This window comes from Hyperolius riggenbachi, chromosome 7 (assembly GCF_040937935.1).
Source record: "Hyperolius riggenbachi isolate aHypRig1 chromosome 7, aHypRig1.pri, whole genome shotgun sequence".
Lineage (NCBI taxonomy): Eukaryota > Metazoa > Chordata > Amphibia > Anura > Hyperoliidae > Hyperolius > Hyperolius riggenbachi.
In genome coordinates this window covers 15371880-15389442 of record NC_090652.1, presented here as the reverse complement: position 1 = coordinate 15389442, position 17563 = coordinate 15371880, and the positions used below count along the sequence as shown (strand labels likewise).

General features: G+C 45.9%; 1 protein-coding gene across 1 annotated transcript in view; it reads right to left on the bottom strand.

The window, feature by feature from the left end:
* LOC137525343 (uncharacterized) overlaps window positions 1–17563 on the bottom strand; it is a 440546-nt gene that overhangs the window by 92774 nt on the left and 330209 nt on the right. Inside the window, 1 exon segment of the mRNA XM_068246397.1 lies at window positions 5579–6645. Coding sequence (XP_068102498.1) covers window positions 5579–6645 — 1067 coding nt within the window.

Here is a 17563-nt window from a genome sequence, read left to right as displayed (position 1 = left end):
TTTTGCCTCAAAGAACAGATTGCTTGCTACCAAAAAAAAGCTCCTGTGATCAATGTGAGCCAATGGGATTGGCTTACAGTGATGGCAGGGGCAGGAGCCAATGAAATCAGCTCCTGACCAGCTCATGGAGCTCTGCTGTCATACCGATAGCAGCGCGAGTGAGCTGTGGCGTAATGCGATTGGTGGGAGCGGCGAGCGAAGTGACAGCGCATGGCGGTGGCGAGTGAAATCTATGCCGTGGCAGGAATAGCAGCTCCCGTAGATTTACATCATCCCAGTCCGAAACAAGTTAATTATTTAACTACCATTCAACCCACTATAAACATTAAAGGACAACTATCAAAGTTAACTAAACTCTAAATGCCACATATATTTCCAGTAATTACTAGCAAATAGCAATACAAAGGCTTTTTTTTCACCTTTTTTTATTATGTGAAGAAAATATGACATTTACAGAGAATAGTTTTCACTGAGGGCATTACTATGGAGGACTGTGTCCAGCACATCCAGCATACAGAGACAATCTTCACTGGCTGTAATACTGAGTAAAATCTCTTCAGAATTATAGAAATCCAAAATATAGCTTCAAATAATGTGTAAATAATTCATCAGCTGCAGTTCTGTGTACCTGATCCTGTGTCTCTCTGCCTCACGCAGTCTGAAGTAAACAGAGTTTACAGCCTGGAAGACCTCATTCTAAATGAGGGGGGGGGAAGGGTCATGCAAATACAGGAAAAAGTACAGGTGCTTCTCTTTAGAACCTTCTCTGTAGCTAAAAAAAAAAATCAGATGTTCTCATATGATGTGTGAGAAAGCAGGCAAACAGCAAATCATTCCTCTGTGAATAGTGACAGAGAAGTGGAACCTATCTACATGGTACAGTTCTAGCCTGACATCAACACAAACAGCTGATAAACAAGGCATTCCTTTCCCACAGGCTGTGATCAGAGACTTCTGAAAAGCTTTCTATTGTTGCTGGCTATTAGCTCTATAGGTATGTGGGGTTCACAGAATGAACGTTTCATTAAGTGATCTATGCGCCCGAGCTCCGCACGGCTATTGTTAAGGTTATCTGTTTTATTGACCTGAGGAAGCGGGCTGAGTCCCGTGAAACGCGTTGTCTACAGTATAACCGTTATTTTAATAAAGACTCCTTTTTCTACCCACGTGAGTCTTCTTTGGAGGTAAGAGACCTCCTCATCATACCATATATATTTTTATTTACTTATTTTTATCCAATTTTATGAGTAAAATTATCTAGCTGTTGCTATAACATACTTTTGGGCGCCTCCACCAACGTACTTCACTTGTTTCTTTAATTGTTCCTCTTTAATGACTCCTAGCCGCAATTAAAGGAATACTATCAAAGTTTACGTTTTTTTCCAGAAGCCCTTTTGGAATTAGAAGAGATTTGTTATGGCAGATAATAGTAGCAGACTAATGCTGGGCCGACAACAGAGAGACTTCTTATTTGAGGGCAGATTATTTCACACGCTGTAGTAAGAGATTCACAGATTCAACACTGATTCAGTCAGCTAATCTCTCACTACAGCATGTGAAATAATCTGCTCTCACATAAGAAGTCTCTCTGCTGTTGGCCCAGCATGGATTGTTTACTTGCCTCTGGCAATGTTTGTGCAGAGGAAGAGAGGCATTCCTGTTGCTGCCTATAACGCTGAATACAGAAACTCCTCCGTCACCCGTCACCCCTGCACTGTCCCAGCAATATACAAAATCTGATAAGCTGTTGGATTTTTTTTTTTTGTTTACTACTATTATATGCCATTACAAATCCCTTCTAACACCTAAAGGGTTTCGGGGAAAAAACTTAAACTTTGATAGTGTTCCTTTAATATTATGACTCGCTCATTATTGACCACTTATGTACAAATTAATGTAACAATTTAGTAACAAGTTTTAGAAATAATTAATAACTACATACCCCCAAAAAGGGGGAATGCACCCTCTGTTGGATGAGGATGGAACTGCAGGATTTATTTATCTAGATAAGTGCACTGTGGCTGCCACCTAGTGGCAGTTGTATTTGATAACTCTCTAACTCACTTTTATATCCATTCATATACTTACCAATCCCACTTAGGTCAAGGAATTTTTTTGCACGCCACAGAGACTCATGGTTCCGGATTAAATTTGCATATAGACACTGATTGGCCCAGACGGCATCAATGTCCTACCAATAGTTTTTTGACTTATTGTATTTAAATGCAACTACTATTTGCCTAATGAAAGGGAGATTGTCCCCCTGAAACGCGTTGCACAGAGATACTTTCAATTAAAGACAAAAACCATTCCTCATGCTTTTATGGATTTTATGTGGGCCCTTTTATAGGACTCCTCCTATATGATTGTTCGCTTGATACTGCATTCTTTCCTGCACTGTATTTTGATTACTCTATCCTGATCCTTCCCTGCATTGTATTGTGCTGTGTGAGAATAAAGTTTTATTGTTAAAAAAAATAACTTTACACACACACATATATATATTTTCTATATATAAAAATTGGACCCATGTCCTCTGCATAGTATGGCACCTGTGCCCTCTTTATTTAGTGTAGCCAGCTACGTCCCCCTTAATAGGAATGGCCCCCTTTGTCCTCCTTGTTAGCAATTATGGCTCCCATGTGCCTTCTCCTAATAACAAGTGCGACCCCCATTTGTGTGGCTGCTTTGTCTCCCCTGTTTCTATGGCTACTATATAATATATAAACAAATTTTCAAAGCGCTATAGCCAATTGTACAATGTCCTCCAAGGTGCGCCACCACCAGGTCTAGGCAGACCTTTCACAAGTCAATATATCTATTATGTTTAGCACACACCCTTGAACAATGAGCTTCAAAACACATTCTTTAGATCGCCAGCATATTGTCCATAGACTTGCATCAATACCGGAAGCACCTCCACCATAGACACCCACTAGTGATCAGACTCACCGGACGTATTGGCCACTGTTAGACTGGCCAATCATGCACGATTCCAGGAAGCCTGGGTGCCTCAGGATCCTGGTGCAAACGCTGCTCTGTATCGTTATCCTTTTGTTTGCAAGACCTCCGAAAGGAACCTCACATAGCGTAATACTGTCTCCTTAAAATCAGTTTTATTAAAAATCACACTCACATGTCCATGCTGATTACATTCGCACAGAGTTTTTCTCACGGGCTCTCCCCCGTTGCCAGGCTGGGCATGCTGTTTGGGCTTGATTCCCACGACCTTCTAGCCACCTCTGCACTGACTCCACTCACAGGGCAATTCTCTTATCCTGGTACGTCCACCTCCGCCCGATCGATTTCGTTACTTCCTTGTAACTCATCAGGGGCACGGAGATTGGACGCCTACCAGGACATATTTATTACGCACTGCGCCTTACTGGCCGCTCCCACCATCCCACCCACAGCGCTCATGCGCTCCTGTTGGTTGGGCTGCATTCTGTCACGAGGGCTAATGCTCTCCTATTGGTCAGGTTTGACTTAATGTTAGCCTACATGCCGGAACTGTTTCCATGGCGCTATACGCGTCATACTCCCGACAGGCTCCGCGTACCCGCGTCACCACCGGCTTAAACTCAGCCAATGCCTAGGACAGATACCGGGGCCTGATACATGACGCCATACGCGTCATATTCCCGGCATTCTCTGCATGCCCGTTTCCTATTGGCTCCCTGATACCGGGCTATGATTGGTTAAAGCGCGAGTGCACGCCGCGCTATTATTAAATATATCACTCCCATCTTCTTACTACTACTATCCACATTCCAGCGTAGCCGAGGGAGATTCCATTTACAGTTATACACATTATACATCCCAAACTCTTCCTTCTTACACATGATCACTAAAATCATAATTATTAATAAAATCATAATTATTAATAAAATGTATTCGCCATTAAGACCTGCTAAAAAAGTGTTTTAGCTCACTATTAACTTATTGTTTACTCATCAGTTCCAAATTAATTCTATAATCCAAGGTAGCTATTCACCGTCCTCTCTCTTATATTAAACACATTATCCATCCTCAATTATTAGCAATAAAACAGTTCAAATCTAGATCTACATTATGTCCTCCAGGTTGGAGGCTTCCCATACTGTAAGTCAAGCGGGTTTCTTTTTTAGAAATGTGCCTCACCCTATGACACCCCCTCCATCCATATACAACCTTCTCCAACCCACAAAACTGCAAACCCCTTGGGTCACAGCCATGGTGAACCCTAAAATTCTCAGATATGCTATGTCCACCAAACCCTTTCTTAATGTTACGAATATGTTCCTGTACCCTTGTCTTAAGGGCTCTGGTGGTTCTCCCCACATATTGTTTACCACAATTGCACAGTATTGTTCTATGGCTACTATGCCCCCCATTTGTGTGGCTACGTCTCTCCCCATTTGTGTGGCTTCTTTGTCCTGTTTGTGTGCTGCTTTGTCCCCCGTTTCTGTGGCTGCATTGTCCTCTTTTTCTGTGTCTGCTTTGTCCCCCTTTCTGTGGCTGCTTTATCCCCCGTTTCTGTGGCTGCTTTGTCCACCCTTTCTGTGGCTGCTTTGGTCATTGGTGTCAGTGCAGGGAACACCCCCCCCCCCCCCCCCCATACTTACCATCTGATGTCCTTTCCTCCTCCTTGAAGCAGGGATTCTGTTTGAACTCCCGGGCGTGCCGGAACTATAGACCTAGCTTCGGGTGATGCGGCGTCTTTACAGATCCATCCGCCGCATCCCTCGCAGCACCATGAAGGAAACTTTCCACTGCTGCAGCCATATGCCAAAGCGGGACTATATTGTTCCACAGAAATGGGGAAAGTGGGACTGTTGTGTCCCACGGAAGTGTCAAATCGACGTGGAACCCCGGTTGAGTATAGCTGTTCCAGAGGGTGAAGCGCTGGATAGCTGGTCGGGAAAAGGATGTGGGGAGCCTGGGGAGGACCCAGAGGGGTACGGATCTGACTTGTGCTTTATTTTCAACTACATCTTTAACACTTGCAATGGAATAAATAAAAGATGAACACAACCAATTACTAATCAGGCTTAGTACTATATGTAGCCATGTTTATCCCATCATGCCACCTCAGTTCAGGGACTTGCTTTACAAAACAATGCGCTGAGTAGCATGAAAGAGCCCCGGGACTCTGTATAATATGCTGCCAGGTGCGTCTAGCAAGAAATAAACCACAACCAAAACATTTCCCACACTCAGTGCAGTAATAGAGCTTCTCGCTAGTGATGGTCAAGTAGATGAAAATAACTTCGAGTTGATGCACATTTATGCAAATTGTTATGCAAATTTATTCAGCTTGAAAATGAACCAATCAGACTTTACCTCAGCATACATTTGCATATAAATTTGCATACATTTGCATCAACTCGAAGACATTTGCATTGACTTGACAATCACTACTTCTCACCAGTGATGTGAGAGGGATAAGCGGAACTGAACAAGCCTGTTATTGGCCGCTGCACTCCACTCTCCATACTCCCTACTTCCAGCTGTGTTGGTGAGATGGAGAGCCGTATGCTGTGGCCAGTTCAGGTTCACTAAAGGTGAAGTTATGTTTCACTGACTCTTATTTACCAGCTGTGTGAGATTTCTGATGCCTGAGAAGATGTGATTTATGTACAAAACATTTCCCACATTCAGCACATGAATACGGCTTCTCTCCAGTGTCAGATTTCTCATGACTGAGAAGATGTGATTTCTGTACAAAACATTTCCCACATTCAGCACATGAATACGGCTTCTCTCCAGTGTGGGTTCTCTCATGGATGACAAGATGTGATTTCCGTACAAAACATTTCTCACACTCAGCACATGAATAGGGCTTCACACCAGTGTGAGATCTCTCATGGATGACAAGATTTGATTTAAGTGAAAAATATTTCCCACACTCAGCACATGAATACGGCTTCTCACCAGTGTGAGTGCTTTCATGGATGACAAGCTCTGCTTTCCCTACAAAACATTTTCCACACTTAGCACATGAATAGGGCTTCTCTCCAGTGTGATATCTCTCATGCCTTAGTAGATTAGACTTCTGTACAAAACATTTCCCACACTTAGCACATGAATAGGGCTTCTCTCCAGTGTGATATCTCTCATGCCTTAGTAGATTAGATTTCTGTACAAAACATTTCCCACACTCAGCACATGAATACGGCTTCACACCAGTGTGAGTTCTCTCATGGATGACAAGACATGATTTCTGTACAAAACATTTCCCACACTCAGCACATGAATACGGCTTCTCACCAGTGTGAGTGCTTTCATGGATTACAAGGTCTAAATTTTTCTGTACAAAACATTTCCCACACTCAGCACATGAATACGGCTTTTCACCAGTGTGAGTTCTCTCATGAATGACAAGATATGATTTCTGTACAAAACATTTCCCACACTCAGCACATGAATAGGGCTTCTCTCCAGTGTGATATCTCTCATGCCTTAGTAGATTCGATTTCTGTACAAAACATTTCCCACACTCAGCACATGAATACGGATTCACACCAATGTGAGTTCTCTCATGGATGACAAGATTTGATTTCCTCACAAAACAATTCCCACATGTGGAACAGGAATGAGACCCTCCAGCAGGGGGAGAGCTGTGCTGGGTATGAGGCTGCTCAGGATTATACAGGTGAGGGGGGTCTGGGGGAATATTTGGGGTAACCAGGATATCTGCAGGAGACGCTTGTCCAGTGACATCATCATCCATTGTACAGTCTGTGGATACAGAGAGACGAGTCTCTGAGAGGTTCCTGATGCCGGGACTATGCGCTGCAAATAGAGAAAAATCATCACTTCCTGTTAGAGAATTCTGAGGGGACGAACAATTATCATTAGGGATGGTCAGTGAGCTGCTGATAATTCCAAGTTGAGGCAAAGTCTGTGCAGACTGGAAATGGACCAGATGCAGCAGTTGCATATCTTTGCATAAAATTAGCATACAGTTTGCACCATCTCAGAGTTATTGGCATGCTACTGACCATTACAAGTTATCAGCCTGAATGAGAACTGCAGAAGGTGGAGCTCATTACAGGCAGCCAATTTGCATGTCATTGGCCCCTCCCACACCTAAAGCATTGGCCATACATTGAGCAGCAGTGAATGTAGAGCTTGATGAGACAGTGGAAGCAATGTGTTACTCCTGTGACAACAGACCTATATGTACTTATAGCAAGAGATCTGTGTTATGTTTGTAGAGCAATGTGGTGTCACTTCCACATTCTTATTACCGCTGTGTCCTCATGTCACTCATATGCCCCGTGTAATGTACGTGTTTCTCTCTCTTATTCCCAATTAAGCAAATAAGGAAACTGTGACTGGGGATGGGCTGACATTTCCATCAGGACGCCGATTTCCAAAACAGAAACGCTGCAATGTCAGAATGCCGCATTACAGCAACTCGGAAATGTCAGCCAATCACTGAGCTCAGAAGCATCGGACCAATCAGAGAATGCAGAATAGTTATGTGGAAATGGGAATCCCGCAGGCAGTGGTGCTCATCTGGATCTCGTGATCACGGTTAACCTGTGATCATGAGTTGTTTTGCATGAATCTGGGCCTCGAATTCAAATCCGGAGATCGATACCGATCACGGGTCCGAATTCAAATGCATCTGGATTTTGCACTCAAATCCGGCCGTGATCACAGGTGTTAACCCGTGATCATGAATCCGGATTCTGCTAGGCGTGTGGTATCCAGGGGAAGACGTCGTTGGGCCAATCACAAGGCCCCCAGCCGAGGCCCTAGCAACCAATTAGAGGAGGGGAGCCTGGCATTCCCCTCCTCTATATAAAACGGCAGCCATGTTGAGGAACTCGTCCTTGCTTGTGACTCTGTGGTACTGAGACCATATCCAGTCCTATTGTTGGTCTGAGCAAGTGCTTTTCTTGTGTTTAACACAGCGTTTTACATCCTACACATCTTTATTACACATTTATTGATAGATAGTGATTTGATTGTTATAGTTCAGTCAGCTAGTGTAGTGTATATACTGTATACTGTGCTAGGCTAGTGTTAGGTCTGTGTGCAGGCTAGGCCTGCTAGCCTAGGGTAGCTTTAGCCTACTAGCCTGTAGGTAGGTTAGGAATTATAGTTAGTTGTTGTGTACTAGTTTAGTTAATTTGTACTGTTAGTCTGTGAGTTGATTTAGTGACGCATGCAGCTGCAGTACTGTTAGTTACTTAGCAGGCAGGCCAGCATCTGATGTGATTTGTGACTGCTGCGTCTCCCTGACGCAGTACAGTCCAAAAGTTTGGACACACCTTCTCATTCAAAGAGTTTTCTTTATTTTCATGACTATGAACATTGTAGATTCACACTCAAGGCATCCAAACTATGAATTAACACATGTGGAAGTATAGTACATAAGCAAAAAGTGTGAAACAACTGAAAATGTCATATTATAGGTTTTCCAAAGTAGCCACCTTTTGCTTTGATTACTGCTTTGCACACTCGTGGCATTCTCTTGATGAGCTTCAAGAGGTAGTCACCTGAAATGGTCGTCCAACAGTCTTGAAGGAGTTTCCAGAGATGCTTAGCACTTGTTGGCCCTTTTGCCTTCACTCTGCGGTCCAGCTCACCCCAAACCATCTCGTTGGGTTCAGGTCTGGTGACTGTGGAGGCCAGGTCATCTGGCTCAGCAATCCATCACTCTCCTTCCTGGTCAAATAGCCCTTACACAGCCTGGAGGTGTGTTTGGGGTCATTGTACTGTTGAAAAATAAATGATGGTCCAACTAAATGCAAACCGGATGGAATAGCATGCCTCTGCAAGATGCTGTGGTAGCCATGCTGGTTCAGTATGCCTTCAATTTTGAATAAATCCCCAACAGTGTCACCAGCAAAGCACCCCCAAACCATCACACCTCCTCCTCCATGCTTCACGGTGGGAACCAGGCATGTAGAGACCATCCGTTCACTTTTCTGCATCGCACAAAGACACAGTGGTTGGAACCAAAAATCTCAAATTTGGACTCATCTGACCAAAGCACAGATTGCCACTGGTCTAATGTCCATTCCTTGTGTTCTTTAGCCCAAACAAGTCTCTTCTGCGTGTTGCCTGTCCTTAGCAGTGGTTTCCTAGCAGCTATTCTACCATAAAGGCCGGATTGACACAGTCTCCTCTTAACTGTTGTTCTAGAGATGTGTCTGCTGCTAGAACTCTGTGTGGCAATGACCTGGTCTCTAATCTGAGCTGCTGTTAACCTGCAATTTCTGAGGCTGGTGACTCGGATGAACTTACTGACATTCATTTCTTAAATGATGGCCACTCGTTTTTCTTTGCTTAGCTGCTTTTTTCTTGCCATAATACACATTCTAACAGTCTATCCAGTAGGACTATCAGCTGTGTATCCACCTGACCTCTCCACAACACAACTGATGGTCCCAACCCCATTTATAAAGCAAGAAATCCCACTTATTAAACCTGACAGGACATACCTGTGAAGTGAAAACCATTTCAGGTGACTACCTCTTGAAGCTCATCAAGAGAATGCCAAGAGTGTGCAAAGCAGTAATCAAAGCAATAGGTGGCTACTTTGAAGAACCTAGAATATGACATATTTTCAGTTGTTTCACACTTTTTGGTTATGTACTATACTTCCACATGTGTTAATTCATAGTTTGGATGCCTTCAGTGTGAATCTACAATGTTCATAGTCATGAAAATAAAGAAAACTCTTTGAATGAGAACTTTTGGTCTGTACTGTATATATTTTCTTTGTTTTTCTTGTATGTGTATATTATACAATGACTGGCAGAGGTAGAGGCACCATAAGGAGAGGCAGTGGCATTGCCGCCACCACTGCTGGAAGGTCTGTGATTGGTCCGCTGCCTGCCACTGACCACAGAGTTGTGGAGGAGGGAGCAGAGGCGCAGCAGTAGCGTGTTGCGCCCATCTTTGAGACGGGTCGTCGTCGCCGGCCCATTGAGTAGAGTCAGGCACAGGCTGTCGTGGAAATGATGGCGGAGCAGCAGACCACCATTTCCAGCCAGACCTCCAACGAGACCAGTGCCACCACCAGCACTCCGCTCCACAGCAGCAGCTGCCCTCCACCACCGCTTGAGGTTATTTCGACCTTAGCTGCCATCCTGCCCTAACTGAGATCGCTCTTCTCCCCAAGGACCGCGAGCGCTTTGAGAGATGTTGTTGCTGAGTTTGAGGAGGAGATGATGGGGACATGCAAGGGGGAGGAGTTTGAGGTGGAGGAGTTTGTTGTCGGTCAACAACAAACTGATTTTCATGAGGAGGAGGAGGGGCCTGATGCAATGGATGTTGGGGCAGAAGAGGTGGTTGGGGGCTCAGAGGAGATGTTTGCGGATGATGATGATGATGAGATGCGGGACTGTCCCTATGTGCCACAGTTGGGTGAAGGCAGCTCGTCGGAGGAGGCGGCGTCTCTGGCACAGAGGCGTGGCAACAGCATGGTGGCCAGCACAGGGTGTGGAAAGCAGGAGCCACAGCCCGCTGCTTCAGCCGTTACCACCATCTGCACCAAACCTCCACCAAGCAAAGTAAAAAAAAAAAAAAAAAACAGCCCTCCAAAGGCAAAAAACCTCCTCAGCCCTCAAGCAAGAAGGGCAAATTCAAATCCCCAGTCTGGTGATACTTCACTGAGTACGATGACGATGAGACCCGTGCCATTTGCCACCGTTGCAGTGCCAGCCTGAGCAGAGGTCGTTATCTGCACAAGTTGGGTACCTCGAGCCTGTAGACCCACTTGGAGACCAAGCACTTTGAGGACTATACTGACTTTCTGAGGTAGAGGGAAAGTGGCGCAGACAGTGGTCAGAGCAGGACAGCCACTGCACAGCCTTCAGCAGCATCCCACCCTCCTGCTCATCCAGCATCAGCAGCAGGAGCGCAGAAAGGCATTGCTCCCCCCCTCCCCTCCCCCTCGGCAGCCAGTCCTGAGTGGCCTCATCCGCTCCCTCCACAATTGCCTCAACATCCTCTCGTGCAGGCAAACGCTGCCAGACCCTGCTCAGTGAGTCGTTTCCTGGTGTGACCAAGGTTCTGTCTCCCACCAACAGGCGTATCCGGGTGCTGAACGGGTTGCTTGCCGGGCCATGTGCTTCTAGCTCCTGCCATACTCCTTTAAGCAGGAGAGGGGCGACATGAGAGCGCTCCTGCAGTATGGGATCCCGGAGTGGCAAAACCCCAGCCGCCACCACTTCTCCCGCAGGGCGATCCCAGCACTGCACCGGTTCGCTATGGCGAACGTGGGACGCTCGCTCGATCACGCCGTGAGTGAGCGGATCCACATCACCATGGACTCCTGGAGCACCCATTTCGGGACAGACCGCTACCTGTCCTTTACAGCTCACTGGGTCAGCCTGGTGGAAAGTGCCAGCAAGGAAGCAGCAGGTCCATCCTCGGGCGCATAAGCAGCAGCACCAGCAGCCCAGTATGTGGTGTCACCACACGGTGGTCAGGGGAGAAACAGCAGCTCCCGCCGCCAAGCGACCCCGCCTCAGCAGCAGCCTGAAGGCCAGCCACTGCCAAGCGCTGCTGGAGATGGTCAGCCTACGTCCTTCTCAACCTTAGGGAGCAGGGGAAGACGTGGCTGACCCCCAGAGTCATATTGGTGGTGTCTGACAATGCAGCCAACCTGCAGGCTGCCATCACCAGGGGACACTTGACCCATGTCCCCTGCTTGGCCCATGTCCTGAACCTGGTGGTGCAGAAGTTCCTGTGCACCTACCAAGGGATGGACAATCTGTTGGAAGTGGTTAGAAAAATTGTTCGCAGTTTCCGCCGCTCAGCCGGGGCCGCAGCAAACCTGGCCGACCTGCAGCAATGCGAGGGCATGTCACGACACCGGCTTGTCATCGATGTGCCAACTTGCTGGAATTCCACCCTGGCGATATTGGGGCGGCTGGTTGAGCAGAGAAGGGCTGTCAACCGCCACATCATTGAGGCCACTCTCACCAGCACCACCAACCTCCAGCTCCTCTCCAACGCACAGTGGGGGCAGATGCAGCAGGTGTGCTTGGTGTTGGCTCCCTTCCTGCAGGGAACCAACCTGGTGAGTAAGGAACGGGCATCCCTCTGCCAGTGGGTGCCCATTGTTTGTCTGCTGGACAGGGCCCTGTGTGATTTGATGGAAGTGGGAGAGGAGGCCCTGATCCAGCTGGAACAGCAGCCAGCTGTGCAGTCCACTTCTGCAGAGGACTTCGAGTTGTTGGAGGAGGAGGAGGAGTTGGAGGTCCTGGACGTTGCTTTTGAGGGGGAACAGCAGAGCGCAGCTGCAGTGGTGCAAGGGTGGAGAGGGCAGGAAGAGGCTCAGGGGCCAGAGGAGGAAGACAGCATTGCGGCCGCTGACCTTGATGTCCCTGCTGGACAGTCCACCCTGTTCCCCATGGCAGCGCACATGCTGTGGTGCCTGCGCACGGACCCCAGAGTTAAGCAGATGCATGCTCGGGAGGACATCTGCATCAGCATGATCCTGGACCCACAGCTGAAGGGGAAGGGGGGTCAGTTCCTGCCTGCTGGATAACCTGAGCAGCGAACAAGGGAGTTGCAGCAGATCCTTGTTCGGCGATTGGAGGTAGCCTTCCCCCACCCTTCCACCCCCTCTGTCCCTGTCCAGCCAGCACAGCAGCCGGTGCCTGCAGCCAGCAGCATCAGGCGCCCAGGAAACCTGCTGTCTCTGACTAAGGCACTCTACATGATGGTAGAGCAGCCGAGAGAGGAGGTGCGTGCAGCAGCATCCTCCTCTCAAAGTCACAGCCAGCGCGTGGTGGTGGTGGTGGTGGAGGAGAAGAAGAAGAAGAACAACAACAACAACCAGGTGAAGAAGAACCAGGTGAAGAAGAAGAAGAAGGAGGAGAAGGAGGTGGAGAAGAAGGATGAGGAGAAGGAGGAGGAGGTGGAGGAGAAGGAGGAGGAGGAGAAGGAGGAGGAGATGAAGAACAACCAGGTGAAGAAGAAGAAGAACCAGAAGAAGAATCATGTGAAGAAGAAGAACAACCAGGTGAAGAAGAAGAATAACCAGGTGAAGAAGAACCAGAAGAAGGATGAGGAGGAGGAGGAGGAGAAGGACCAGGTGAAGAAGAATAACCGGGCGAAGAAGAACCAGGTGAAGAAGAACCAGATGAAGAAGAAGAACCAGGTGAAGAAGAAGAAGAACCAGGTGGTGAAGAAGAAGATGGTGAAGATGATGTTGAGAAAGAAAATGGTGAAAAAGTAAAAAGACAGTGAATAAATAGATGGAGAGAAGAAAAAGAAGAACTTGAAGATGGTGAAGAAGAATAAACAAATACAGAAAAAAATGTTTTCCATCAATTTTTTTTATTACACCTCCACATATATTTAATTGTGTTTTTTCTTTAAAAAAAACATGATGCTTTAAGGCCATTCGTGATTACGACTCGTGATCCAGATTCAATTCATGATCCCGACTCGAATGCAAACTCGAATTGAATTCTATGGTCACGATCACGAATACGGATTAGACCCAGACCCGGATTCGAACGCACTCCAATCGCATTTGGGTCCATTCGAGCAAGCCTGCCCACGGGATGCCTCCGCACTCTCTGATTGGTCCAATACTACTGAGTATTTCCCAGTCCTGTGATTGGACTTACATTTCAGAAAATTACCATAAAAAAAGGAACACCACGGTCATTTCAGGCCAATCAGTGTACCGCGGATTACATGCGGAAATGTGCAAACTCTGCGCACATCCACCAATATAGCTCACATTAAATATAGCAGAATTAACCGGCCAATCAGATTCTCTACCAATCCGGGCCAATTATAGGCCCTAGCAACCAGATCCTAGCTATCTATCACAGGCTATCCCTCCCCTCTTGTATATAAGAGAGGTGGGTTCAGTGAGGAGAAAGATATTGAGGGAGACAGTGTGCTGCATTGTGCTGCAGAGAATCAGTTGTGTGTGGATTGACTTGTGTGACAGAATCTGGCGAGTTGTGAGATAGTGAGTGAGGAGTGAGTAGACAGACAGATTGTAGTGCACTAGTGAGTGAGAAGGAGGAGTTTGCTGAAGTTAGTGTGATAGAGCAGAAAGTGAGATGTGAGTGTAGAGAGGCCTAGTGACCAGGGCTGTGGAGTCTGTACAAAAATACACCGATTCCTCAGGATTCCACGACTCCGACTCCTCTAACTTGCATATTACAATCTTGTTGATTGAAAGTATGTGATATAAAATGCATCTCTTAACTGCCAACGCTTAAGAATTTTAAAAGACAACTGAACTGAGAGGGATATGGAGGCTGCCTTATTTATTCCGTTTTAGGCCTCTTGCACACTGCATGCATTTCCGATTCAGATTCCGCTTTTTAATCGGTTTTTACATAGTTACATACATAGTTACTATGTATGTAACTATGTAAAAACCGATTAAAAAGTGGAATCTGAATCGGAAATGCATGCAGCGTGCAAGAGGCCTTAAACAATACCAGTTACCTGGCTATCCAGCTGATCTTCTGCCTCTAACACTTTTAGTCATAGACTTAGGCCTCGTTCACATCATATGCGCTTCCGTACACATTTGGAAGCGCGTATGACGTGGTAACATGCAAGAACAGCAGAATGGTATAGACAGCCTTTCTGCCATTCACATCAAATGCGCTGCGCAGCAGTATGATGTGCTATGATGCGCTTACATACTGCTGCATACATTCTGCTCGCAAGTGAAGAGTTGATCCATTCACTGTCAATGGATGGGATCAGCAGTGCAGCGGGTAGCAGCGCAGATGGCGTGCGATCATACGCGATGTGTTCCGATCACACGGCCATCTGCGATTCATAGATGTGAACTAGGCCTAAAACTAGTCCTTGGTAAGAGTACTTGTAGAAGGTACAGACAGGAACAAAGAACATCTATCAGGCCCTAGTAAATGTAACTGTGGGTACATGTAAGAGTGATGTGCAGGTACTCTGCAGGGGAATGAGGGGATTCTTCCTCTATTACACATTCTTCATGCACAATCTGAACCAGGTTTATGAGTGATAGACAACATCTCTGTGTTGAATGTGCACAACATTCTCAGTGGATTCTCTGCAGCTCTGTGGGGAGTGCATATGTAGAGTACTACTGTGTAACTTAAAGTAAACCTGAGACAGATGAAAGTTTTATACATACCTGGGGTTTCCTCCAGCCCCCTTCAGGCTAATCAGTCCCTCGCTGTCCTCCTCTGCCACCTGAATCTTCTGCTATGGGTCCAGGCACTTGAGCTAGTTGGGCGTAATGCGCATGAACACACTCTGCCACCAGGAACGTACTACACCTGTGCAGCACTATTGCGTAGATGCAGAACGCTCCTGGCTGTGGAAGCAGCATGTGGCCAGACTGCGCTGACTGGCTGAATTACCGGGACTCATAGCAGAAGATCCGGGTGGTGGAGGACAGCGAGGGACTGATTGGCCTGAAGGGGGCTGGAGGAAGCCCCAGGTATGTATAAAACTTTTCTTTTGATCCGTCTCAGGTACCCTTTAATTCGTAGTCACCAAACCAAATTTTAACAACATATCAAATTATTTGATTTCATGAGCATAGAGAGTGCATACATTTGCATAAATCAGAATCAACGCAGAATTATTTCCATCTCATTGACCATCTCTATTAGTGACACGGCTACACATCAGGCTTTATTCTTACAGCATAAATGTTATTTAGCATATATAAGAGATTCCTGTGTGCACATCATATATACAGTCACAATCAGATATGTATATCTGACTTTAAAAATACTTTAAAAATACAGGGACTGCTTTCTTGAAGCAGCACAAGTAACTATTTTTTATTGGTTTATTTTATTTTTGTGGGCTAAGCACAGCTATTACTGTATATATAACTTATGATGACTATTATCTGAGAAATAGAACATTTTATCATATTTTCTATTTTAATCAGGGCTGTGGAGTCGGTACAAAAATCCACCGACTCCAGCTCCTCTAATTTGCATATCACAATCTTGTTGTTGAAAGTATGTAACATGAAATTCGTCTCTTAACTGCAAACGCTTAGGAATTTTAAAAGACAACTGAAGTGAGAAGGATATTGAGACTGCCATATTTATTCCATTTAGTCATAGACTAAAACTAGTCCTTGGTAAGAGTACGTGTAAAAGGTACAGACCGGAACAAAGAACATCTATCAGGCCCTAGGCAATGTAACTGTGGGTACATGTAAAAGTGATGTGCAGGTACTCTGCAGGGGAATAAGGGGATTCTTCCTCTATTACACATTCTTCATGTACAATCTGAACAAGGTTTATGGGTGATAGACAACACCTCTGTGTTCAATGTGCACAAGATTCTCAGTGGATTCTCTGCAGCTCTGTGGAGAGTGCTCTGTGGAGAGTATAGTACTACTGTGTAACAAAGTAAACCTGAGACAGATGAAATTAAAGTTTTATACATACATGGGGCTTCCTCCAGCCCCCTTCAGCCTAATCAGTCCCTCGCTGTCTTCCTCCGCCCCCTGGATCTTCTGCTATGAGTCCAGGTACTTGAGCCAGTCAGGCGTAGTGCGCATGCACACACTCCGCCGCCAGGAGCATACTACACCTGCGCAGCACTATTGTGCGGATGCAGAACGCTCCTGGCTGTAGGAGCGGCACGTGGCCGGACTGCGCTGACTGGCTGAATTACCAGGACTCATAGCAGAAGATCCAGGTGGTGGAGGTGGACAGCGAGGGACTGATTAGCCTGATGGGGGCTGGAAGAAGCCCCAGGTATGTATAAAACTTTTATTTTCATCCTTCTCAGGTACTATTTAATTCGTAGTCACCAAACCAAATTTTAACAACATATCAAATTATTTGATTTCATGAGCAAAAAGAGTGCGTACATTTGCATAAATGAGAATCAACGCAGAATTATTTCCATCTCATTGACCATCTCTATTAGTGACACAGCTACACATCAGGCTTTATACTTACACCATATATGTTATTTAGTATATATAAGAGATTTCTGTGTACAAATCATATATACTGTACAGTCACAATCAGATATGTATATCTGACTTTAAAAATACGGGGACTGCTTTATTGAAGCAGCACAAGTAACTAATTTTGATTATTTCATTTTTGTGGACTAAGCACAGCTATTACTGTATGTATAAATTATTTATGATGGCTATTATCTGAGAAATAGAACATTATCATATTTTCTATTTTAATTACAGTTTAAATTCATTAGGAGTCGGAGCATTTTTTCCCGACTCAGACTCCAGGCACCCAAAATTGCCCCGACTCCGACTCCACGACTCCCACTCCACAGCCCTGATTTTAATTACAGTTTAAATTCATTAGGAGTCGGAGTTGGTGCATTTTTTCTCTGACTTCGACTCCAGGTACCCAAAAATTGCTCCAGTTCCAACTCCTCAACTTCGACTCCACAGCCCTGCTAGTGACAGTGAGAGAGGGTGTGTTGTAGTGTGATAGGGCCCGTTTCCACTGTCGCAGTTTCCGCCGCGATTCCGCAGAGTTTCCCCGCACATGAATCGCACGGGGAAACTCTGCCATAGGGGATACCGGCGCCGCGGCCGAATCGCTTGCGGGAGCGATTCGGCCGGAACCCCCTGCAGAAT